This window comes from Dipodomys ordii, unplaced genomic scaffold (genome assembly GCF_000151885.1).
Source record: "Dipodomys ordii isolate 6190 unplaced genomic scaffold, Dord_2.0 Scaffold95, whole genome shotgun sequence".
In the NCBI taxonomy this organism is placed as follows: Eukaryota; Metazoa; Chordata; class Mammalia; order Rodentia; family Heteromyidae; genus Dipodomys; species Dipodomys ordii.
The window spans coordinates 2,873,818-2,900,919 of NW_012267311.1; the positions used below are offsets into that span (position 1 = coordinate 2,873,818).

The following is a 27,102-nucleotide window of genomic DNA, read 5'->3' on the forward strand; positions in this document are numbered from 1 at the left end:
AGAGCGCTAGCCTTGAGCTGAAGAGCTGAGGGACAGCGCCCAGGCCCAGAGTTCAGGCCCCACAACTGGACCCAAAAAACAAACAAAAATAAATAAATAATAAAAAAATAAAAAGAAGGCTGATATGGTGTGGTAGTGCACAACTAAAATCCAAGCTACTAGAGATGCAGAAACAGGCAGTTTTGAAGTAAATGTGGGTAAAAAAGTGAGACTCTTAACAAAAACAAGACGGGCATCATGGTGAATGTCTATCATTCCAGCTACTTGAGAGGCAGAGATAGGAGGACTGTGGCTAGGAGAAAGTATGAGACTTTACCTGAAAAATTAAAAGCTAAAGGATTGGGGACATAGGTCAAGTAGTTAAGTGCCTGCCTAACAAGAACAAATTAAATTCAAACCCCAGTACAGAAAAAGAAGTAGTATCTCTATCCCTGAAGGGCTATTTTTTTTTTTTACTACAAATTGGAAAAATGCCAACATACAATGAGACCACTTTAAGAAGGCTGTGGGAATAAAGGCATTCTTATGTGGGCTGCCGTTGAACTTCTATCCTTAGACCTCAGCCTCCTGAGTAGCTGGGATTGTAAGGTGTGAGTCATCAGTGCTTGTTTTTTCTATAAGAGTCCTATAAGAGTCTCATGGACTTTCCTGCCTCGGCTGGCTTTGAACCATAATCCTTAGATCTTAGCCTCCTGAATAGTTAGGATTACAAGAGTAAACCACAAGCACCCAGGCACATTATTTTTTGGGAGGCATTTTTTCATGAAATTAAGGGCAGGGAAACATTCAGATCACACAAAGATTTAAGCATAGCTGATGACAACTTGGGATTCTTCATATCAACTGAGCTATAGAATGTTATGTGTGGAAAATAATTGTTTTTGAAATTCCTTTCAATTTCAATATACATATGTATTTTTATCACATTTGGTCAAAACTATATTTAATAAATGTGTAAATAATATAGGCTTCCTATACAAGGCAACACTAGCATCAAGACAAAAAAAAGGGGGGGGGGCTGAAAATGTGGCTTAGTGGTAGAGTACTTGCCTAGCACGCATGAAGCCCTGGGTTCAATTCCTTAGTACCACATAAACAGAAAAAGCTGAAAGTGGCACTGTGGCTCAAGTGGTAAGAGTGTCAGCCTTGAACAAAAGAAGCTCAGGGACAGTGCCTAAGCCCTGAGTATCAAGCCTCAGGTCTGGCAAAAAAAGCCAACTGTCAGTGGTTTGCACATGTAGTCTTAGCTTCTTGGGAGAGTGAGAACAGGAGGAGGATGGTTTGAGGCCAGCCAGAGAAGAAAAATTTTAGACCCTTTCTAAATCTAGCTAGGACTCAGTATTATATCCTGTTACCTCAAGCTACATGGGAGGTGGAGAAGGAGAGTCATGGTTTTATGCTAACACAGCGTACAGTTCACTACAAGTACAAGAGCAGGAGGTTCCCAGATATAGGGAGACAGCTCCTCAGCACTCCTGGTGAGGGTGGTATGACCAAGGCAGAGGCAGGCATCCACACTGTGCTCCATGGTGAAGATGGCGTCCTATGTGTTTAATGAGAAAAGATCACGTTTGAGATTTTACTTAGACTAGAATTTGAAAGCCACAATATTGGAAGAATCAGACACAGATAGAATTGCCACCATCTTACTTTGCAGTTGATTCTTTTACTATCTTCCTGCCTCTCAAATGCGTCTCTAACCAAATCCTGCCTCCTTGTGGACCTGCTACTCCAACTTGCCTGCAGCCTTGTTGCCCAGGAGCCAGCATTCTGTTGTGACCCAGCATTTCCTGTCTGTGCTAGCTCCTACCCACCTCCTCTCCATTCTACCACCACTCCTTCTACCTCATCACCAGCCCAACCCACATCCCCTAAAACAAAGCTTCAATTTCACAGATCAAATTACAGTTCTTAGTTACAAAGAGAAATCATGATCTGGGGTTACTCTTTGGTACACAGAGGACACATACTAGCTGACACCTCCACTTGCAATGTCTCCTGACCTGGCTTCTGCTTGACTTTTTGCACCCGCCCCCCCTTCAGATTTCCAAGCTACTCAGGAGACTGAGATCTCAACATCAAGATTCAAAGCCTGCCTGTGTGAGACTCTTATTTCCAATTAACCAGCAAAAAAACACAAGCAGAGGTGTGGCTCAAGTGCTAGAGTGCTTGCCTTGGGGGGAAGGGGCACGGGGGAAACAGCAGTGCCAGACCCCAAGTTCAAACCCCAGTGGTGTCACATGTAAGTAATTTTAATGAAACATGCGTGAACATAAAAAGCTCTACCCTACTGTGTAGAAATATCTCCTTTAAGGAAAGAGGAACATAGTAAGCTCTTGGGTACAAGGCTCACTGCTAAAACCCTCCTGAGAGCACATGGGTCTGAGGCAGTACTTCCAAGGAGTCAGACTTCAGTAAGCAAGCTGGCTACCACAGAGCCCAGGAATCAGCACATAGAACCATGGAACTACATAAAGACACCTCAGCTAAGAGACTCCAGATTGTCTCAGATCTACAAAATGCATCAACTAAAGCCTCAGCTTCACATGGGAAACTGCCGGTGTGCCAGGGAGGGTGGCGGGGCGTGGCCTGAGGATACTTACTGTGTGCGGTGTGCTCGGGGAGCGTGCTGTAGGCACAGAGGAGAGGCTGCTCTGGTGGCTCGAGAGGGAACTAGAAGACAAAAGAGAGGACCAAATGTCCACTCAAACAAGCTTCTCCACAGCAGTCAGGTCTCCCTGGCTTGAATGGCTACAATCAAGCTTATACCCATCCTGGGGAAGCCTGACCTTCAGACCTCCTGCCCTCAGAACCTAGTGATGAGGTCCTGGTGTTTAGGAATGACCTAAAGGATCCCTTGCCATGAGATCTGATGTATCCTGGCCAAGTTCAGTAAATAAGAGATTCCTTTGCTCTCGCAGAGATAAAAGGAATAAAAACAGTATCATACTGCCAACTCTGCCATGCTTGATTAAGAGCTCATAAAATGACGCCATATGACAGAGTAAGAACCTGATTTCTCATCATGTCCAGAGGCCAGTCCCAACTAAAGCGGCTAAAAGAAACTGTACAATGAAGATAAAGGTAACAAACAAACCCATTTTCCTACATCTTGTTCTCTGGAGCCATGACAAGTGCAAGTCAGACCTCTGCTCAGAAATCCAACCTCATTCTTCTTCCACGTCACAGTAACCTGGCTGAGAGCTGGGGACAAGTTAGGCTTATAGCATCTGCCTGAGGTCCAAGGAAGTGTAGAAGTCCAAGGCCCCAACCCTTCCCAGGAGACTCAGAGCTCTATTGCAGCAGAGGCATTACAAGCAGTTAGTTTTCACATCTGGTACTTTTGAGACCTGGCCAGGCCCAAACCTAAACTAGGGTACTAAGGGAAAAGCTCAAAACATGTAAGGGCCTACAAATGGATTTTGTTCATGGAGACAACCCTTTGAAGGGGTTCAAGGACTTTGCCCCCATGTACTTCTCACTTTAGGCCCACAGTTCCTCCATACCTGCTAAGCTGAGAGAGGGAACTGCTGGCCAGGTCACCAGGCTGGGACAAGGGGGGCAAAGTGGCAGTGTGCTGGGATGCAGAGGGCAGAAGCGCAGCGCAGGAGGTGGTGCTGGGCAGGGAAGCCACAGATGGGAGGGTGGAAGGAGGGTCTGTTGTCTTTGGAGCTGGAACGGATGAAGTAGCTGTAAGAAACAAATGCATTGAGCTCCTGAACCAACACTGATTATTGCAAATATGCTCAGTATCTTTGACATGTTAGGCTCAGATGACACATATAAAGTTATATAACCTAGGACAATTCCCAAGCATATCACCAGATGGCTCCATCTCTGTCAGACTGTACTACTGAAACTGTGAGATGACTGGACATGCAAGATTTGAACCCAAAACAGGCAATGACATTTTAATAATCATTCACTGTCCTGTGAACATACCTGTCCCACCTACCGACACCTAACATTTGCAGCAACCAGAAAGGAAAATAGATGCTGAGATTGGTATACATAATTACAAGCTAAGGCCAATTTTCCTCCAAAGGCTCAAGAGAGAAGAGTGCAGAGCTGACTAGCAAGCCACGCCATGGTGCTTTCATCTACCTCGCACCAATGCAGCTGGCTATCAGCTTGGAGCAAGTGGGGACGAGAATGCAGAGTGTCCACACTGTGGAGACGTCTATAACTGCCTATAATATGCAGAAAGAAAACATGTTGCTGCTCGATACCTACTTCCAAATGCCCTGCAAGAATATCCTTGGAATGTACTTCAACAGTTTACTCTCAAGGCACATAAACAATTTATTGGATTTCAGAACGGTCACGGACATAACCTGACTGGTGGGAAAGACTCAGCTTCATTTTGTCCACACATACAATTCAGATATGTGCTTGAAGAACATCACCGTCTTTCCCTTCTGCCAGGCTCTATATGAGCACCAGGGGCAGCACTGTAACAGGAAGAACAGGAAGCAGCAGGCCAACTATCTTCAGGTCAATTCTTGAGAGTCCTTTGCATTCCTAAGTCCTCCCTCTCATTGACAGGTTATTCCAAAGATTAATTTGGTTCTTAGACAATCAGATAAAGACAAAATTGCTGTACCTCACCTGAAAGTACTTGCCTGAATTTGGGGATGACCTGACAATAAGCCCACAGTAAAGCTCCCTCTCAAAGAACAAGAGATGGGAAGGAAGGGGAGGAACAGATGGCAGAGAGTACTGAAAATAAAACCAATCTCAGTTGGTCAGGGTGGCTCACATATGTAATCTCAGCTACTTAGGAGACCAGAAAGATCGCATTTTGAGGTCAACCACAGACAGATGCACCAAGGGTTGGGTGCTGTGGCTCAAATAGTAAGGTCCTGGTATAAATGTCAACGCCACTTCCCAAAAAAACAAAATAATTAAAAATAAACCCAAACTGTCTTAGTTGCATATGTTTTCTAGATACTTCATATATTTATTACCCCACTTAAAACTTCCAAACCATTTAGGACCTCTCTATATGTTCTCAACCCCATGACTGATCAGAAGAAATTTGTCACCATAGCTGCTGGAGGGAGATGTCCCTTAACTCCAAAAAGCTCAGAGCTCCTCATCTCTCAAAACAGTTCTAACAGCCTAGCATTATCATTAAACACAAATTCTGGAGCTTTAAACCTATCATTTCAACTGCAACAGAGGATTATCCTGGTCTAAATATCCCTATTCATACTCTATATCTCCCAAACTCTATTTAAAAACAAAAACAAAACAAACAAATAAAGACAATTTGCCTTGTGAAGGTTAAAATGTGTTTGTGACTTTAGTATCACTATCCCACAACACTGTAAAATTTGTGAAATTTATGTAATCAATCTCAATTAAAAAATTATTTAAAAAAAGGCTTTAGGGATAGAGGCATGGCTCAGTGATGAAAGTGCCTGGCTATCAAGGTGAGGAACTGAGTTCAATTGCCACTACTGGGGAGGAAGAGGGGGTAAAGCCATCAAGAAACAGGCTTCCATGGAAGCAGATGTCTGTAAACCTAGCACTCAGGGTAGGAGTGTCACAAGTTCAAAGCCAGCCTGGACTACATAGTGAGACTCTATCTGCTTCTTCCTCCCCCACCTCAAAAAAAAAATCTGGCTTCCAGATCCACAGGGGATGTCTATTTGCCTTACTTAATGATAAAAGAAAACTACTATAAACAAGCACAGACAAGCTAAAAACAACTAACAGGGATTCACCTGAGGATTCTCCAGTAATCACTGAGCTGTTATAGGTATAGAAGGAAGGGATCCTCATTTTCCTGTGCAGCATCCACAGTAAACAACACTTAGGTCTCTTCCTAAGCAATAGTCCTTCAGGTCTTGTAAACAAAAAGCACAGTCATTTTCTGTACTAAGGATAATTTCTTCTGTAGAAGTCCTTGATTATTTTAAAACATTACTGATGTAATAGTCCTTTCACCAACTTGGAATCTGTCTGTCAAAGCATCTTTAAAATGAGTAACGTACATTGCACTGTGGTGCAGTCTAATATGGCAGAATAACAGAAGATCACCTCCGTTTTGTGGCTGTGATATTTCTACTATACTACCAGCTATAATTTGCTCACATAGGAACTTCACGCTAACTTTACTGATTTTGCCACAGAAAGAGGAGTGAGTCTGTCTTTAATTTTTTTGTTGTTGTTCCAATGAAGTGGAAGTATATGGTGGCATATTCCTGTTTTCTCAGGCAAGAGGATCTTGAGGCTAGCTTGGACTATACAGTAAGACCTGCTTCAAAAAAAAAAGGGGGGGGGGGCTGAGGCATGGCTGAAGTGGTAGAGCACATCCCTTGCAAGCCTGAGGCCCACAGCTTAAACTCCATTATGTCAAAAAATTAATTAAGTACTTAATTAATAGGGTAGAGAGAAAGGAAAGAGAGAAGTTTCCAAGAAAAATACAAAAGGGCTGTTTGGGTTTGTTTTTTTAGTTATTCAATTGCCAATTGGTATTTTCCTCATTATATCAGCTACATCACCATGTTTCTTTGATTGATTTCTGCCAGCCATATAGTTAGCTGATATACTCACTAGTGTCTAGTGTCTGCTGACTTCGTCCACCACCATGTCCATTCTACAAGGAACAGAAGAGAAAGTAAGTGTACCCATGTACATACCCACATGATTACCCAGATGATTACTGGGATCTAGCAGTAATCATATGAAGTACAGATTACTGAAGAAACAATTCTGTTTTATCCTACAAACAACAAACTCTAATAAATTCCAAGGAGCTGACATTATTTGTTGTTGTTGTTGTTGTTTTTGAGGGTCCGGTTGTGGGGCCTGAATTCTGGGCCTAGGCGCTGTCCCTCAGCTCTTCAGCTCAAGGCTAGCACTCTACCACTTGAGCCACAGTGCCACTTCCGGCTTTTTTCTTTTTTTTGCTTATGTGGTGCTGAGGCATTGAACCCAGGGCCTCATGCGTGCAAGGCAAGCGTTCTACCACTGAGCCACCTTCCCAGCCCCGCTGACATTATTTGAAAATCAGATTTAGTATTTGGGGAAGAGGACATAGCAATGAAATAGTCTTTTAATACTATTAAAATATCCAACTATTTAAGGAATATATACCCATTAAAGAACATAGTACCTTTTTTTTTTTTGGCCAGTCCTATTGTTTGAACTCAGGACCTGAGCACTAACTTTGAGCTTCTGCGCTCAAAGCTAGCGCTCTACCACTTGAGCCATAGCACTACTTCCGTTTTTTTCACAGTAGTTTATTGGTGGTAAGAGTCCCATGGGCTTTTCGGCCTGGGCTGTTTTCAAACTGTGATCCTCAGATCTCAGCTTCCTGAGTAGCTAGGATAACAAGAGTGAGCCACCAGTGCCCAGCTGCACCACTATATTTAAATCACCAGATACCTTTATTGTCTCATGCAAGTTCTGCCGCTTGTACAAGAAAGAAAATGCTAACCAAATGCAAAAAATGTAACTCCCATACTTGGAATTAACAGGTTTGCTTGCATGTTTGTTTCGCAGTACTGGGATTTTTTTAATTTTTAATTTTTGCCAGGCCTGGGGACTGAACTCAGGGCCTGGGCACTGTCCCTGAGCTGCTTTTTCCTCAAGGCTAGCACTCTACCACTTGAACCACAGTGCCACTTCCAGCTTTTTCTGTTTAGGAGGTACTAAGGAATCAAACTCAGGGCTTCATGCATGCTAGGCAAGCAGTCTACTACTAAGCCACATTCCCAGCCTCACAAAATATATTTTTATGATAACTGCATAAAATTATTTATTTATTTATTTTTCTTCCAGCTTTTTTCTTTTTGCTTATGTGGGGCTGAGGAATTGAACCCAGGGCCTCGAGCATGCAAGGCAAGTGCTCTACCACTGAGCCACCTTCCCAGCCCCTAAAATATATTTATTTTTATAGTATGTGTACCAGATTAAAAAAATCAAAAGGGATATGAAACAGTATTTATCACAGTTGAGGAATATTTCACTTCATCTTGATAATAATTTTAAAAATTAAAATGATGGACTAGTCTGTGGTTTAAGTGGTAGAGCACGCAGGAGGCCTAGATTCAATCTCCAAGACCACCAAAAAAGTTCTACAAACCATAAGCGCTGGAGATGCAGCTCAGTAATACAGTGCCTGCCTTGCATGAACAAAGCCTTCAGTCTCTAGCACTATAAAAAATAAAGCACAACAGATGGACAGACACAACAGAGGGCTGCATGCTTCTAGGAGAAGAATGTAGAAGTTCAAAACACTCAAGTATCAAGGGTCCAGGGAAATCAGAATCAATAGCTGAAAACAGAATGAAATGGGCAGTGATGTGGACAAAGATAGCTTGAACTAAAGCTAGAGCTGGGACTGAAATATCCTGGAGAAGAAGGGGAGTGACGTATAGACAGCAAAGGGCCTGGTTATGCTTCAGAAACAGCATACCACCAGCACCGTTAAAGAGGACTTTTTGCAATAATGGAAATACCTGTGTTTGCATTTTTTTGTGTAAGAACTACTATTAATTTACTCATTCAGTCTCACTAGCTTTGCCTCACCTAGACCTGAGCTTACAATCCTCTGACCTATACCTTTGATTTAGCTAATATGTGTGTTTGTAGTTCTGGGCACACATTCATTGTTCAAGCTGGAGATGTCTGCTATAACCAACCTCATGCATTACAAAGATTTTACTCAAATGGCTGGTCAATCTGCAAAATAAAAATCCTATCCAAAGGCATAATGCCTAAACCACAAACTAACGTTTTGGGTTTTTTTTGGTCGGTCATGGGGCTTGAACTCTAGGCCTGGGCGCTGTCCCTCAGCTCTTCAGCTCAAGGTAAGCACTCTTCCACAGCACCACTTCCAGTTTTCTTGGTGTTAATTGGAGACAAGAGTCTCACCAGGACTTTCCTACCTGGGCTGGCTTTGAACTGTGATCCTCAGATCTCAGCCTTCTGAGTAGCTAGGATTACAGGTGTGAGCCACCAGTGCCTGGCTACCACACTGACTTTTAAAGAGGATATCCAAAGAGGAGAAACTCAGAAAACTACTTACTGTGATGGTTCCGGGAGTTGACTCCGATGGACTTACAGAGCTTTGGTATGTGATCCTGTTGTGCACAGAACTCTGGTCATAGGAGGAAGACGTTGTTACTGGGCTAGTAGAGCTCAGGGCTGAGCTGGTCAGACTAGAGGAGGTAATGACTGAAGTCGTATAGGTGGTGTTCTGTACAGCACTGGTCATTGGTAAAGAGGTATTCAAAGGATCACTAAAAACAGTAAAGGGTATGGAGATAAACATTATGCCATTTAAGTAAAACCACAAAATCCATTTATAGTCATCTTCTAAATTAAATGAACATGTAGCATATTTATATTACTATATTATTTGTGTTACAATTCAATTTCAAACACACACACACACACACACACGATCCACCTGATTTAACTGACAGGTAGAAATTGTTAAAACTCTAAGTAACTTTGGATTTGAAAGGGATTAAATAGGCTATGAAAAACAGAGAAGTGGGAAGGGTGAGAGAATATAGGAATACCCAGAACCAAAGCCAAAATACTGTATTTCTCTCTATTCTGTGTATGTGTCTGGAAGTCTATGCACACATTTATGTCCATGCTGGAGATATCTGCTACAACCAAATGCATGAACTCTTGTCTCTGTATGTGGAAACACTAATTGAGAATACCTCAAATCTGGGATTTTTATTGTAAAATTCTACTGCCTGGGTACAGTGGATAACACCTGTATTTCTAGCTACTCAGGAGGTAGAGGTGGAGAGGATCACAATTTAAGGGCAACTAGGGCAAAAAGTTTGAGACCTTTATCTCTACCAACAGCTACCTGAGTTAAGATATGTTGGAACTAGAAGTGTGGCTCAAGGGGTAGAGCACCAGCTGTGAATGAAAAGGCTGAGTGAGGTCCTGAATTCAGGTCCAATACCATCACCAAACCAAAATATACCAAATAAAAGCAATAGCTGGGTCTGGTGGTGGTGTCCTTGTCATCCAAGCTACTCTAGAAGCCTAAATAACAGAATTATTGTCCAAGACAGTCCACATCTACTCAAAAAAGAATGAAATCAAAAAGGGCTGAGAGTATGGTTCAAATGGAAGAGCCTAGAGGAGTGCGAGTTCAAACTCCAATATGTACATATGTATATAAATTCCACTGGAGAAAAGATGTGCAAAACTTGAGTTCTTCTCACATTACTGATAGGAATGTAAAATGCTGCAGTTGTAGAAAAAGCAAGTTTTTCAAATGGTTAAAGATACCAATAACCATAGGATCCACACATTCTGTTCCTCGGACATGTTCAAAAGAATGGAAAGTACACAAAATGCATAACTGAATGTACCCAGCAGCAACAGGAACAGGAAATAAACCAAATGTTTATCAACTAATGAATAGATAGGCACAATTTGGTAAGATGTATAATGAAACTCTGTCAATAAAATATAAAACTTAGCTGGGGCATTGGTGTCCAGGCCTGTAATCCTAGCTACTCAGGAGACTGAGAGCCAAAGATCACAATTCAAAAGCCAGAAAAGTTTGTGAGATCTAGCTCCAAAATAACCAACAATTGTCAGGTGCTGGTGGCTCATGCCTGTAATCCTGGCTACTCAGGAGGCTGAGATCTGAGTGAGGATTGAGGTTCAAAGTCAGTGGAGGGAAGAAAGTTCCTGAGACTCTTATCTCTCCAATTAATCACAAAAAAACTGGCAGTGGCACTATGGTTTAAGTGGTAGAGTGCTAGCCTTGAGTAGAAGAAGTTCAGGGACAGTGATCAGACCCGGAGTTCAAGCATCAAGACCAGCAAACATAATAAGTAACAGCAAAAGGCTGGGCCAGAAGCATGTCTAAGGTGGTAGAGAAGTACCAAACAAGCAAATCTAGCAACCATGAGACCCTAAGTTCAAACTCCAATTTCAGAAAGGAATAAACCTTGAAAACTAGCGTGTAATGTCCAAATTAGGCAAATCCTGAGATACATTGTCAAGAGATGACAATAAATAAGAAATTCTGAATGTATGCTATAGGTTATGGGGGGAGGGAGGAGAAGTCCTAGAATTAAAAATCACTGATAGCTTCACATACTCATTAACACAGGATTACACTATCTCCAACAAGGAATTTCTTAGGACTGTTTTGTTGTTTTACAAACGAAAGTCAGTCAACTAAAGTCAGTCAAAATAAGAAAAGTAGTTAAGTTTTGTACCTTACAGACTTCGAATATAAGCTGATGGGAATTTGATTACTATTTTCACTATTTGCAGATGATCCAAACTCAGAGAGAGAAGTTTCTGTTCCAAATTCCAAGGCCCCAAACTGAACATTTAATCCTGTGATGTCTGTTGAACCAGGCATTTCCACTGCAGAAGCTGGAACCTGAAAAAGTAGAGCTGTCATGTCAGGGACAGAAGTCAAGGACTCCAAATCTGTGTAACCCAGTTACACAAAAGTAACGGAGTTCCCTGGCTACACTGGCAGAATCAGGGAGTGAGAGACTAAGAGGAATTTATCTTTTAAGAAATGAGTGAAGGGAAGAGTAAAGAAGAATTAAAGGGTCACAGGGATGTAGAGCCCTGGCCTAGAGCTGAAGAGCTCAGGGACAGCACCCAGGCCCAGAGTTCAAGCTCTCCTAACAACAACAACAAAGTTTTCAAAGGGTCACAGGAGTAGATGTTGATGTTATTAATATAATGCTTCTTAAACAAATGCCAGCTGAATTGTTGTAATGGTGAGGAAGGAGAATGGATACAGAGTTGACTATTTTCAGGGAGATATCAATTTTGAAAACATTTGGTCAAGGAACCACACATTCTCCAACTACAGGAGAAAGCAGCCTACAGAAGATCAAATGCTTTAAGCCAGATCATCAAGTTTATATATATGAATTAAGGTTCTCCAGCTCTCAGTACAAATCTATTTCCTCAAATACAAACCTAACCACTCAGAAAGGGCCAAATCCTCATAAAGCAGCAATCTATGTTTTGTTTTGAACTCATGGAAGTAGTGGTGTTGCTCAAATGGTAGAGCTTAAGCCAAGATTTTAAAAAAGGCAAACAGGTGTACCAGGCCATCCTGAGTTGAAGCCTTAATACTAGCACAAAAAGTTAAATGAGCAAACAAACAAACAAATAAATAAACAGGTCTCACTATGTAGCCCAGGCTAGAATTCAGTAGTCCAAGCTGGTTTTCAACTCTTGATCAGCTGGGGTTACAGTTACGAACTACTATCCTTAGGTTAGCAATGTGCTTACATCACATTGAGACTTATCTCACTACAAATAAATCCTCTAGGACTATGATTCCATGATAAAATCCTCACCTTAGAAGCTGGAGGTATGCGCCGCTTCGGGAGTTTGACATGTTTGGGCTGTGGTTGGTGAGCAGATATGGAGATATTTTCCACAGCTGTGTTAGGAAGCTGCAAGAGTTTGTTCACAGTGGAGGTACCGTTTCCAGGTGCTGAATCTCGATGTTTTGCCTGAGAAGGAAAAGACTCCAAACCAGGAGGAGGAACACTGACTGTCTGGGTCTGGTGCTGTTGTCGCTGGCTCATTTGGCTAAGAACTGGGGATGGTTCAGGCTGAGATTTAAAATCTAGGAAATATGTAAAGCAACAAAGAAAAGCAACACTGTATTATTCTGTAACAAGAATTTTGAATTTCTTATATTGTTCATGAAGGGCTACTGCAGTATAATCTCAACAGGAGAGGGGAGGTGAAAGGTGGGAGAGAGGGAGGGAGAGAGAGAGAGAGAGAAAGAGAGAGGGGGGAGAGGGAGAGAGGGAAAGGGAGGAGGAGGGAGGGAGAGAGAGAGGGAGGAAGAGAGGAAGGGAAAGAGGGAGGGAGAGAGGAAGGTAGAGAGGGAGAGAAGGGAGGGATGGGGAGGGAGAGAAAAGGAGAAAGGGAGAGGGAGAGAGAGAGAGAATAAATCAAGTTAGATAATGTACTACTGGTACATGGGAAAGGATGCCTGAATTGGTTTGGCCTTACTCATCATGCACAGAGGACATATAGTTTATGCTAAAGTACATGGAGTAGGAACCTCTAAGAATAACAGTGAAGTGCTATTAGCCAACAGAGAAAGGATTATGTTTTGTTTTATGATTGCACAAAACTTTAAAACATTATCTTATTATTTTGACTGATGTTTAAAAGTTGTAAATGTACAATATAATGAATATATTCCTTCCCTGTAACAAAAAAATACAGACATGTCAATCTTAATGTATTTCTTAATTTCTCAAGTCATTTTAATTTTCAGAGACTGTTCCACATTAATATGGAAAAGCTACTTCCCTCATATTTACAACTACATATAAATCAAGGAACTGGATGTATTTTAAACCAGTTCTATATTGTGTGAGCTCAAATTTTCCTGCCTATGCCTTAAAAAATATGGAAATTGATATATTTGTATGTCAGATCTTTTTTTTTTTTTACAATTATCCCTGTAGCATCAATTGCTAAAAATACATACCCTGGTTCACAGAGTAGATATTTAAAATTTTAGCAAACACTTCAAAATTGCTATATATAAGTAGGAAAACTGCCTTTTAAAAACACTCTAGGGGGGCTGGGGAGGTGGCTCAGTGGTAGAGCGCTTGCCTTGCATGCCAGAAGCCCTGGGTTCGATTCCTCAACACCACATAAGCAAAATGGAAAAAAAAAAAAAAAGGGCTGTGGCTCAAGTGGTAGAGTGCTAGCCTTGAGCTGAAGGACAGCGCCCAGGCCCAGAGTTCAGGCCCCACAATAGGACCCCCCCCCAAAAAAAAACACTCTAGGGCTGGGAATATGGTTTAGTAGTCGAGTGCTTGCCTAGCATGCATGAGCCCTGGATTCAATTCCTCAGTACCACATAAAAAGGAAGAAAAAAAAGCCGGAAGTGGGCCTGTGGCTCAAGTTGTAGAGTGCTAGTCTTGAGTAAAAGAAGCTCAGGGACAGGGAGTAGGCCCCGAGTCAAACCCCAGGACTGGAAAAACTAAATAAATAAAAATAAAAACACCAGTTAGAAGCCAGTACCTATAATCCAAGCTCCTTAAGGGACTGAGATCTCATCAGGGTTCAAAGCCAGCCTGGGCAGCAAAGTCCATGAGACTCTTCTCTATAATTAACCACCAAAAAGCAGGAAGTGGACCTGTGGCCCAAGTGATAGAGCACTAGCCTTGAGAATAAAAGCTCAGAGCAGTGTGCAGGCCCTGAGTTCAAGCCCCAGGACTAGCACAAAAAATCGAATTAAAAAATAAAATGATAATGAATGAACATAACCATCATTTCATATACTCAAAAGCTCAATGAATGAACATAACCATCATTTCATATACTCAAAAGCTCTTTTTTTTTTTTGTCAATTGTGGGGCTTGAACTCTATGCCTGGGTGCTGTCTCTCAGCTCTTCACTCACACCACTTGAGACACAGTGCCACTTCTCAAATGTTCTTTCATATAGATTTTGTCCACATTTCATAGAGCTTTCTCTCTGTTTTTGGCCTGCTTGTTGGCCTATTTTTCACTACTCTGTTACATTAAGAAAAGTAATCCTTGTAGCTGGGAAGGTGGTTCAGTGGTAGAGTGCTTGCCTTGCATGCATGAGGCCCTGGGTTCGATTCCTCAGCACTACATAAGCAGAAAAAGCCAGAAGTGGCGCTGTGGCTCAAGTGGTAGAATGCTAGCTTTGAGTTCAGGCCTCACGAATGACAAAAAACAAAACAAAACAAAAAAACAACTTAATCCTGGGTTTGGAAAGGTGGCTTAGTGGTAGAGTACTTGCTAGCACCCATGAGGTCCTGGGTTCAATTCTACATTAAAAAAAGAAAAGAGATAGAGAAAGAAACATAATGCTTTATCTTTGGTATAATTTTAAAACACGTTTTTTCACATTTTATCTTCTGACTTGGCTATGGTGTTTTCTTTCACAAAAGTACAAGTGTTCTAAAAGAAAAAAAATGTCTCTGAACTCAGTGCCAGTAGTTCACACCTGTAATCCTAGCAACTCAGGAGGCTGAGATCTGAGGTTCGTGGTTCAAAGCCAGCTCAGGAAGGAAAGTCCATGAGATTCTTATCTCCAATTAACTACTAGAAAAGTGGAAGTGGTGCTAAATTCACTCTAATGATTATAATTCAGTACTCTACTAATAATAATTTAGCATGTCCACAATTATGGGCACCAGAACCAAAAAGTATACTTACCAAAATGATTAAGGACTGCAGACTGGGATACTGAGGGCTTGAGGTCCCAAGATGTAGTTGTGGGGGAGCTAGTACTATTCTGTTGTGAACTTGGGGTGGCAGTAAACTGGCTCAAACTTGAAGAATTCAACTGATCCAAAATCTGAGAACTGGTTAGGTTTGCAATTTTTGATGGTGCAAGCTCTCCAAATCCTGAGCCAAGGACGGATGACTTTAAAGAGAAGTAACAGAACAAATCCTCAGGAATATAGATAATGCCTGGCTCACATCATCAAAATATTTCCAGAAGTATTTTAAAGAGTATATCTTGGAACATCTAAACTAGTAAGTCACATTTTAGAAAACACTACATGAGGGCTGGGAAGGTGGCTCAGTGGTAGAGTGCTTGCCTTGCATGCATGAGGCCCTGGGTTCAATTCTTCAGCACCACATAAGCAGAAAAGGCCAGAAGTAGAGCTATGGCTCAAGCGGCAGAGAACTAGCTTTGATCTGAAGGGCTGAGGGACAGCACCCAGGCCCAGGGTTCAGGCCCCATGACCAGCCAAAAAAAAAGAAAAAAAAAATACCACATGAAACCAGCGCTGGTGACCCTTGCCTGTAATCCTAGCTACTCAGGAGGCTGAGGATCATGGTTCGAAGCCAGCCTGGGCAGCAAAGTCTGTGAGACTCTATGTCAATTAGCTACCAGAAAACTGGAAGTGGTGCCGTGGCTCAAAGTGGTAAAATGATGATCTTGAGCAAAAAAACTTAGGGACAGTGCCTGGGCCCTGAATTCAAGCCGCACGACTGACAAAAAAAAAAAAAAAATTAAAATACCACATGAAAATATGATTACACTCTAAGAAGAAACTGGAAAATCAGCCACCCTTCCAGGTTCTAACATGAGTTTTAAAAGGAACAGAAATATCTGCCATAGATTTGAAGGAATTTTTTTCAAGTGATTTTTTTTCAAAATCACAATTATAAATCACTTTTCTAAACTAACGAGGAATGAAAGTAAATGACAAAGACATGCTTAACAAGCCAGATCAAAACTGCATCTGTCACCATAGTAGTCATCTTTTTTGTTGTTGTTGTTGGTTGTGGGGCCTGAACTCTGGGCCGGGACACTGTCTCTCAGCTCTTCAACTTAAAGCTAGCACTCTACCACTTGAGCCACAGCACCACTTTCAGCTTTTTATGCTTATGTGGTGCTGAGGAATCGAACCCAGGGCCCCATGCATGCAAGGCAAGCACTCTCACTGAGCCCCTTCCCAGCCCCTGGTCATCTTTTTTGTGTGTGTCAGTCCTAGAGCTTGAACTCTGAACCTGGGCTCTGGTCCAACTTTTTGTTCAAGGCTATCACTCTCACTTAAGCCACAGCTCCACTTCTGTAGTTTTTGGTGCTTAAATGGAGATAAAGAGTTTCAAGGGCTTTCCTGCCTAGGCTGGCATTGAACAGTGATCTTTATATCTCAGCATCCTGAGTAGCTAGGATTATAGGCGTGAGTTACCAGTACCCAATCATACTGATCATCTTTAATGATTACAACAGAAGAGGTCAGATCTGAGTCACATTGTATATCAAATACAGTATATATTAATACCCTATATCAAATACAGGTCACAGAGCTTAGTTAATATTCCAAAATCAGACAATGAAACACACAGGTAATTGATAAGCAAGTATCTTAAAACACCAAACATGTCAGGAGCTGGTGGCTCACGCCTGTAATCCTAGCTACTCAGGAGGCTGAGATATGAGGATCAAGGTTCAAAGCTATACTGGGCAGGAACATTCAGGAGATTCTCTCCAATTAACCACCAGAAAACCAGAAGTAATGCTGTGGCTCAAAGTGGTAGAGCCCTAGCCTTGAGCTAAAGAACTGAGGGACAGCGCCCAGGCCCAGAGTTCAAGCCCCAAGACTGACCAAAAAACAAACAACAACAAAAAGCCACCAAACATGCTCTGGAAAAATTAAGTACACAAAAAATAATGCTACTCCTACTCCTGTACTGTCCTAGTTCATATATATAGATCCAAAAAGACAAGTAGCAGCACAAGCCTAGCACTCAGAAGACTCAGCAGGAAGATTACAAATTCAAGGCCAGCCACTGCTACTCAGCAAGACTCTGTTTCTAAATAATAAAATAAGGATCCAAAAATAATGAAAGCCGACAACTAGAAAATACAGTAAAAAAGGAATGGCCCTTTTACATCTCAGTACCATTCTGACAAATTTGTTACCAAAATGATACTAGATAGCCAGGCATTGGAGGCTTATACTTGTAATCCTAGCTACATAGAAGGCCTTGTACTAGGAAATACATAAAAAATAGCACCAGTGCCTAGAAATAGAGCTCACTGGTAAAATATTTGACTAGTATGAGTTCCTTGGTTGGATCCTTAGCACTACCCAGAAAAATTAAAAAACAACAACAAAATACTTACAAAAAAAAAAAAACCCTCTTCCAATTCACCTAGGATAAAAACCAGAATATAAGCCGGGTGCAGGAGGCTCATGCCTGTAATCCTAGCTACTCAGGAAGCTGAGATCTATAATCACATTTCAAAGCCAGCCTGGGCAGGAAAGTCCTGGTGAGACTCTTATCTACAATTAACTCCAAGAAAACCAGAAGTGTCACTGTGGCTCAAATGGTAGAGTGCTAGCCTTGAGCTGAAGAGCTGAGGGACAGTGCCGAGGCCCAGAGTTCAAGACCCACAATGGACCAAAAAACGAAACAAAAGAAAACAAAAAACCAGAATATACTGTTTTCCATAAGAAGTAAAATCAAGGAAATAAAAGTAATTTTATTTTGTCATTAACATTGAAACACAAGGAGTATTCTAGTTGTAAGGAAATCCAAAATTGCTTCACTGTTCTACAGCTACTTTTTCACAAGCTAGTCTCTAAGTTTCTATTCCCCTCAGCTTAGCTTCTCATTCTTCTCTAATAAGTTTCAGAAATTCTTTCTGATGGGAGTCTAACTCTCACCAGAAGTCAGTAATAAATACACACACACAATTGAAGGACATTGTTTCAATGAAAACACATTCAAATATAAGAACCTCTCTTTTACTGTTTGTCACTTTAAAAAAAAGGAGCCTTTATTTTTTGGAATGAGAACAAAGAAAAATACAAAAACACAAACACCTAGATAGATGTAGAATTAGTTCTGTAATAAGTCAAGACTGACAAACAGGGCTGGGAAGATGGCTCAATGGTAGAGTGCTTGCCTTGCATGCATGAGGCCCTGGGTTCGATTCCTCAGCACCACATAAACAGAAAAAGCCAGAAGTGGCGCTGTGGCTCTAGTGGTAGAGTGCTCAACTGGAGCTGAAGAGCAGAGGGACAGCACTCAGGCCCAGAGTTCAAGCTCCATAACAGACCAAACAAACAAACAAAAAAACAACCTGACAAACATTTGAATTTAAGTCAACTAAAGATGTTAAAAATAGGGACACACTGTTAACAAATCTGAGGGGAAAAAAAATCATTAATAAAAGGGATGTTTCGATTGGAGTGACTATTCCTTGAAAAAGAATTCAATGCATTATGAAGAAATATTGTTATTTTGGTCCAGGAAACTCAGTACTTAAATTCTACATAGAATCATCAGATATGTGCTTGGAAATGATCACATCACTGTTTTCTGGACTGATATCTATTGCAGTAATTTTAGTATTCATAGTACATAAGAAAAGGCTTGTATCATATTGTTGACTACCACTGTAATAGGTATATTCCTTAAAATCTCATACTGAAATAAAAGTGAGTTACCAGACTCTGAGGAGAATAAGAGTTGGTAGTGGTGGAGTTGCCAGTTCCTGGTGTCTTCTTATTATTGTGTTGAGAATTTGTGAAGACAAGGGCTTGGCCAAAGCCCTGCTGCTGGGAGGTTTCAAAGGAGTTGACTTCTGAGGGCTGACTGGGAGGAATGGGCTTCTGGAGCAAGGCTACTAGGTCGATACTACACAGACAAAATACAAATGAGAAACAAGTCATGAGCAACAAATGAATCTGAGAGGCAAATTAAAATGAAGTAAACTTAACTTAGAAACTACCAAAGTGAGCAGAACCTTTGGAAAATAAGAGTTTAAGAGAAGACCTCAATCACCATAAAAAGGTTACAAAGCTATATAAATCAAATCATGGATTTGAAAAAATAAAAAGATATTCTTAAAAATTTGCAGGAAAGCCGGACGTCTGTGGCTCATGCCTATAATTGTAGCTATTCAGGAGGATGAGATCTGTGGATCCCAGTTCAAAGCCAGCCCGAGCAGGAAAGACTGTGAGACTCCTATCGCCAATAAATCACTAGAAAAGTGGCACTGTAGCTCAAGTGGTAGAGCGCTCGCCTTGAGTTGAAAAGCTGAGGGACACCCAGGCCCAGAGTTCAAGCCCCACGACCGACAAAAAAAGAAAAAGAAAAGAAAGAAAGATTATGTTATTTGCAGGGAAATGGATAGACCTAGAACAAATTATGTTAAGTGAGGTACACCACACTGAGAGAGATAAACAGCACATATTTTCTCTCATATGAGGAAGCTAGATCTAAAAAAACCCAATAAATTATACCTGACTCTAGTTATTCACACAGTGAGACAAAAGGAGGATATTTTTAGGGGAGGAACACAAAGGCACAATGCCTAGGTTATTCGGATCACATAAAATACTATTTATTGAAATGAACTCCATGATTTGGAAACAAGGTTTTATTCTTTTTGTTGTTCTATTATTTTATTTTTGTCTTGTCTGTTCATTTGTATATAAGCGGGGCACAGAAATAGAGGGACAAAGGGTGAACAAATGCAGAAGTGGTACTCACTAGATACTATGTTGAAAATGAACTAATAAAGTTTACAACTTGTGACTAGAGACCACAGGGAAAAACTGGGAGAGAGTGAAGGAAAGGGTGACATTGGCCAAAAAGAAATATAGTTTATCTGACTTGTGTAACTGTAACCTCTATGTATAAATCCTTTATACTAACAATAAAAATATTTACAAAACAATGTTAAGCAAATTTAAAAATTAAGTAAACTTAAAAATGTTTCTGAAGGGCTGGGAAGGTGGCTCAGTGGTAGAGCGCTTGCCTTGCATGCATGAGGCCCTGGGTTCGATTCCTCAGCACCACATAAGCAAAAAGAAAAAAGCCGGAAGTGGCGCTGTGGCTCAAGTGGTAGAGTGCTAGCCTTGAGCTGAAGAGCTGAGGGACAGCGCCCAGGCCGAGTACAGGCCCCATGACCGGACCCCCCCCCCAAAAAAAAAGAAAAAGAAAAACAGAGTGAATCTATATTCCCAGGGAATGAAAAGCTCAGCTATGCCAGAAGGCTCGGTAATTCTCACATTTATTTTAAATATTCCTACAAGTTTTATATTCTATCCTACAATATACTTGAGCATGTGTGTAACTAATTTTCTTCTGAAATATTCAGGAATAAAAGCACAACAAAATAACAAAGATTATGTTAACAAGAACTCCTAAAATATCCCTGGAAAAGGATATTCTAATTTGAGAAGCATGGCCTAACACCTTAAAGCATGACAAAGACATAAAAGCTATAGCTAAACACTACCTGCCATGTGAATGAGATGCTAACCTCTTGTAACAATTCTCCAAATCTAATAGACAGACCTGCAAGGTACACTAGATTACCTAGCAGAGTGCTCATGAATCCTTTTCAAAAACCTGTTTTTATTTTTTATTTTTTTCAAAAACCTGTTTTCTAACTGAAAACTCTTAGCATTCCAGTGAGAAAGGCAGATTCTGGAAGTTGAAATAATTCAGGATTCAATTCTTTATACAAAGCAAAGTTCTAACACCGAGGTCCTATTCTTAAATACTGCCATTTTCATTCTCCAGGAGCCACATTAAATTCACAAACTAACATTTTAGACCCAAAGATAATGTTCTAATTTATAATATCCTAATTCTAGGACTACAAATCCCTAAACTTTGTAATTGTATTTGATTGTAAAAATTGCATTACTGAGCTGGGTGCATGACTCAAGTAGTAGATGCCTATTAAACAGGCAGTAGGTATCCAAAATAGATTTACATTGAAGCATATTTGTTAAGGGGCTGGGAAGATGGCTCAGTGGTAGAGCGCTTGCCTTGAAGCATATTTGTTAAAAACAAAAGTTGCATTATCACCCAAAACCTGAGCGAGTTCTAATCCAAAAAGTTGATAAAACATATATATGAAACAGTACTAACTGTCTTCTGGAAAACAAAAGAACTACTAATGACTTTATAGTTATTAAAAAAGAAAATTAACCTAGGAAACTCACTACATAATAAATACAATGGAGAAGGTAGATATATGCATCATTTTTTCTTTCCCTATAATGAAATTTTATGTAAGTGTGAAAAGGGAACAAGGAAACACACGACAGGATTGGTTTGGTAAAAAGGAATGGGGAGATGGGAGAATGAGAAAGAGAACTATTATGACCGAAATGTAATATATACATAAATAGACTTGTTAAACCCCCTTTGCTAAACTAACTGATGTTAATTTAAAACATGAAAATAAACAATAGGCTTACAAAAATAAAAATAACCAGTAAATAAGTTAGGCTGCCCAACAGCTAACCACAAAATCAATTGCTATTTTTTTTGTTTCTTTTTTTTTATTGTGAAAATACTGTACAAGGGGTTACAATTACATGGGCAAGATAATGAGTACATTTCTTATCAAGCATTGTAGCCTCCTCCTTTGTTTCCCCTTCCCATCCATTCCCATCCCCCTCAATTGCTATTTTAAAGCTCAAGTGGATATCACCAACTAGTGAAGCTATTAACTCTCTAGATAGAGATACTGTGTTAGTCTTTGTTAAAAGGAAAAATAGAGAGACCCAAAATGCAAACACATTTCCTAAGGCAAGAAATTTTAATTATGCTATGAATAACAATACAAAGATTGCCAAAATGTTTACCTTTGTCCAGGTGTGATGTGATTCTCCACTGGAACAGATGAGGCAGTGAAGACTTTTGTTTCGGAAAGCTGTATAAAAAGTTTTTTGAAAACTTTTTAAAAAATCTTACTATATGTAAGACCAAAATTTTCAGTCATCTGATAGTTCATGTATCACCTAAAAGATATTCACCTAGAGGATATTCTAAAGGAAATGAAATATACAAAGGACCATAACAAGTAATTTTCTTCAAATGGAGTTAATTTTAGGTCAATAAGCTAACAAGTTTGACTTCATTGGCTGAGAATCAGTAGCTCATACCTGTAAATAATACTAGTAACCCAGGAGGCTTCAATCTGAGGGTCTAGATTTGAAACCAGCCCAAGTAAAAAGCTTGCAAGACTTGAGCAAATAATACTAGTAACCCAGGAGGCTTCAATCTGAGGGTCTAGATTTGAAACCAGCCCAAGCAAAAAGCTTGCAAGACTTGAGCAAAAGAACTGGACTGAAAGTAGGGAACTGATGGCTCACACCAGTGATTTAGCTGCAGGATTACAGGATTGATCTCCGGAAGCCGAGATCTGAGAATTTCATTTCAAAACCAGCCCAAGCAGAACAGTACATGATACTCTTGACTCTAATTAAAAAGGGCGAGGTGGCTGGGCGCTGGTGGCTCACACCTGTAATCCTAGCTACTCAGGAGGCTGAGATCTGAAGACTGCGGTTCAAAGGCCAGGTAGGAACATCCGTGAGACTCTTATCTCCAATAAACCACTAGGATACCGGAAGTGGTGCTGTGGATCAAGCAGTAGAGCGCTCGCCTTGAGCTGAAGAGCACAGGGATAGTGCCCAGGCCCAGAGTTCAAACCCCAAAACCGACCAAAAAAAAAAAAAGGCCCAAGTGGAGCTGTGGCTGAAGTGGTAGAGCACCAGCTTTAAGCAGAAAAGGATAAAGGACAGTGCTCAGGATCTGAATTCAAGCCCTAGTACCGGCACAAAAAAGAGGGGGGGGGGGCTGGGAAGGTGGCTCAGTGGTAGAAAGCTTGCCTTGCATGCATGAGGCCCTGGGTTCGATTCCTCAGCACCACATAAGCAAAAAGAAAAAAGCCGGAAGTGGCGCTGTGGCTCAAGTGGTAGTCACTAGCCTTGAGCTGAAAGAGCTGAGGGACAGCGTTCAGGCCCCACGACCAGACCCAAAAAAAAAAAAAAAAAGTGGGGGGGAGATTGGGAGATTGCCTGGAGAAGGGGGTTAAGCTAGAGAGTTCAAGCCCTGGTACCTGGTTCCATCAAAAACAAACAAATTAAAAAAAAAAAAAAGACTTGTCAGCCAAGTGCAGTGGAACACATTTTAATCTAAGCCCACTGGAGGAAGCAGTAAGAGGCTTCCTGGTAACTAACCCAGGGAAACTTAGGAAAACATTGTCCCTAAAATTAAAATTTTAAAAAAACCATCTCACATTAGGGAAATGCTAAGAATGAAAACAACACAGTGAAAGCAGGCTTCAAGTCTTAGTCTCAGCCTCAATTTGTTACTATACAAAATAAAAATAACACAACAAACCAAATATATAAAACTTTTGGAGAATTTCACTTTTTCAACTGATGTTTTCTTTCCCTAAACTCAGACATTTGTATTCTACTGATAAGTAGTGTATATTGCTTTATTTTTTTATTTTTTTTTGTCGGTTGTGAGGCCTGAACTCTGGGCCTAGGTACTGGTCCCTCAGCTCTTCAGTACAAGGCTAGCTCTCTACCACTTGAGCCACTTCCGGTTTTCTGGTGGTTAATTGAGGAGTCTCACAGGCTTTCCTGCCCAGGTTGACTTTGAATCGCAGGCCTCGATCTCAGCCTCGGAAGTACTTACAATTACAGGAGTAAGCCTCCAGTGCCCGGCTTTGTATACTGCATTTTTATTATTATGTTTCTTTTATTTTTTAATTAATTTTATTGAAGTATAGCATTTACAGTAAACCTCAAAAATGTTCAAATTAAATAACTGCATATATACATACATATCTCCCTACCTACATATATACACAGATACACATATACTACTGTGAAACTTTCATCACCAAGGTAATAACCTATTTCGTTGTGTATGGGGGTTTTGTTTGTTTTTGGTAGGTGGTGGGGCTTGAACTCTGGGCCTGGGCACTGTCCCTCAGCTCTTCAGCTCAAGGCGAGCTCTACCATTTAAGCCACAGTGCCACTTCCTGTTTTCTGGTAGTTTATTGGAGATAAGAGTCTCACGGACTTTTCCTGCTGGGGCTGGCCTTAAACCACAATCCTCAGATCTCAGCCTCCTGAGTAACCAGGATTACAGGCGTGAGCCATCAGCACCCAGCCCACTGTGTATGTTTTGAGACAGGGCCTCACTATATTACCCAGGCTAGTGGCTAACTCTTGAGTTCAAGTGATTCTCCAGCCAAGGTTTCCCAAGGAGCTTAGATTATAGGATCTCACTACCAGGTCTGGTTCATAAACATAATTCTTTTTTTTTTTCCTCATTACTTTTTATTTTTGCCAGTCCTGGGGCTTGAACTCAGGGCCTGGGCACTGTTCCTAAGCTTCTTTTGTTCTAGGCTAGGCATTCTACTATTTGACACAGTGCCACTTCCAGCTGTTTCTCTTTATGTAGTACTGAGGAATCGAACCCAGGGCTTCATGCATGCTAGGCAAGTACTCTCCCATTAAGCCACATTTCCAGCCTCAAACATTTTGTTTTGGGGTCAGTTGTGGAGCTTGAACTCTGGGCCTGGGCACTGTCCCTGAGCTCTTCAGCTCAGGGCTAGTGCTCTACCACTTGAGCCACAGCACCCACTTCTGGCTTTTTCTGTGTAAGTGGTGCTGAGGAATTGAACCCAGGGTCTCATGCATGTGAGGCAAGCACTCTATTACTGAGCCATCTTCCCAGCCCTCAAACATATTCTTTACTCCTCAGAAGTTTCCTCTTCAGCTGAGTGCTCGTGGCTTACTTCTATAATTCTAGTACTCAGAAAGCTGAGGTCTGAGGACTAGTTTGAAGCCAGCCCAGGTAGAAAAGTCCATGAGAATCTTATCTCCAATTAAAAACCAAAAGCTCCAGTGGTAGAGCTCTAGCCTTGAGTAAAATAGTTCAGGGATAGTGTCCAGGCCCTCCCTGACTCTAAGCCCCAGGAAAACCCAAAACAAAGTTTCCTCTTGTTCCTAGGTACATTATTCCTACCACTTTTTGTACCTTTAAGCATGCATAAATATGTTTTCTGTTGTTATAGTGTGTATTTTTTAGAATTTTAAATAAAAAAGTTAAAGTATATAATCTTTCCTGCTTATTTTCCTCAGTACAATTATTTTGGAATTTCTGCATACTGAATGAACTCCAGACAATTGACACAAATGAAGGGTATTTTCTTTTTGTGTTTTTGTGTGTGTGTGCCAGTGCTGGAACCTGAACTCTAAGCCTCATGCTCTCACTTGGCTTTTTCACTCATGGCTTCACTTTCAGCTTTTTGCTGGTTAATTGCAGAGAAGTCTTGAGGATTTGTCAGCCTCCACTTACTTTGAAAATCACAGTGTGAGCCATCGGCACCAATGTCTAGAATGGGTATTGAAACGCTAGAAATGTACTAATGAGGCAACATGATAACCTAAAAAAACTATTATTCAAATATTCCTATAGAACTAGGAGCTGGTGGCTTATGCCTATAATTCAATCTATTCAGGAGGCTGAGATTGGAAGCCACTGCAGGCAGGAGAAATCACTGAGACTCTTATCTCCAGTTAACCAACAAAATGCTGGAAGTGAAGATGTGGTACAAGTGGTAGAGTGCTACCCTTGGGCAAAAAAGTCAAGTGAGAGTTTGAGGCACTGAGTTCAGGCCCTGAGTTTAATCAGGGTTTGAATAAAACTGTGACCCAAAATGTATACTCTTTCTGGGGCTGGGAAGGTGGCTCAGTGGTAGAGCACTTGCCTTGCATGCATGAGGCCCTGGGTTCGATTCTTCAGCACCACATAAGCAAAAAGCCGGAAGTGGTGCTGTGGCTCAAGTGGTAAAGCGCTAACCTTGAGCTGAAGAGCTGAGGTACAGCGCCCAGGCCCAGAGTTCAGGCCCCATGACTGACCAAAAACAAAACAAAACCAAAATGTATACTCTTTCTATCAGTAGAAATATTCTAAGAGTCAGTATACTCCACAAATGAAAAGTAGCATCAGCTGCCCCTCAAATCAAATTAGGAGATAAGTTTACTTATATAAGATTTCAGTCCCGGTGTGGCTCACGCCTATAATCCTAGCTACTCAGGAGGCTGATATTTGAGGATCCTGGTTCAAAGCCAGCCCTGGCAGGAAAGTCCATGAGACTCTTATCTCCAATTAACCACCAGAAAACCAGAAGTGGCATTGTGACTCAAGTAGTAGAATGTTTGCCTTAAACTGAAGGGGTGAGGGCCAACACCCAGAACCAGAGTTCAAGCCCCATGACTGACAGAAAAAAAAAAAGATTTCATTTAAACCTGTCATGCGTGTGCGTGCGTGCGTGCATGCGTGTGTGTGAGTGTGTGCGTGTGTGTGTGTGTGTGTAACAGTACCATAATGGAACCCAGGGCCTCACACAACTCAGCAAAACCTCTTCCATTAAGCCCTATCTGCTCATTGTTATGCAGATACTTTAAGACCAAATTCAAAAAATAAAACAAAACAGAAAATACTCTTCTGAGAGACATCAGCTGAAAAAAAAAATCCATTCTGTAAGAACATGGCTAGGACAAATATCAAAAAGAGTTAAGATGAAACAAATGTCATCAGGCTTTTCCCAAGGACAGATACCCCATAAATACGGAAGGAAAGATGGCTTGACCTGATATCAAACACTTACATCTTCAGTCCAGTCTTCTGCTGTCCACTCTTCCACAGAATTCTTCCAGGCACCTGCTAAAAACAACAATCAAAGTTTATAACACAAAGTCAAATGTCATTTTATTCCCAATAGTTTTTTATTGTACACTGGGAATAAAAATTGTATCTC

At 41.0% G+C, this 27,102-nt stretch overlaps 1 protein-coding gene across 2 annotated transcripts in view; it reads right to left on the reverse strand.

Annotated features, from left to right (window-relative positions):
• The window catches only part of Ubap2 (ubiquitin associated protein 2), a 107,696-nt gene that overhangs the window by 9,073 nt on the left and 71,521 nt on the right, over positions 1-27,102 (reverse strand). Inside the window, exons 10-19 of one of the 2 annotated variants that reach the window (XM_013026690.1) lie at positions 26,953-27,005; positions 22,121-22,188; positions 18,959-19,148; positions 15,198-15,408; positions 12,333-12,607; positions 11,220-11,389; positions 9,041-9,254; positions 6,562-6,604; positions 3,507-3,690; positions 2,604-2,673 (exon numbers count right to left, since the gene is read on the reverse strand). In XM_013026690.1, coding sequence (XP_012882144.1) covers positions 2,604-2,673; positions 3,507-3,690; positions 6,562-6,604; positions 9,041-9,254; positions 11,220-11,389; positions 12,333-12,607; positions 15,198-15,408; positions 18,959-19,148; positions 22,121-22,188; positions 26,953-27,005 — 1,478 coding nt within the window. Of the gene's footprint in view, positions 1-2,603; positions 2,674-3,506; positions 3,691-6,561; positions 6,605-9,040; positions 9,255-11,219; positions 11,390-12,332; positions 12,608-15,197; positions 15,409-18,958; positions 19,149-22,120; positions 22,189-26,952; positions 27,009-27,102 lie in introns of both variants that reach the window. The other variant, XM_013026689.1, reaches the window with a different exon arrangement.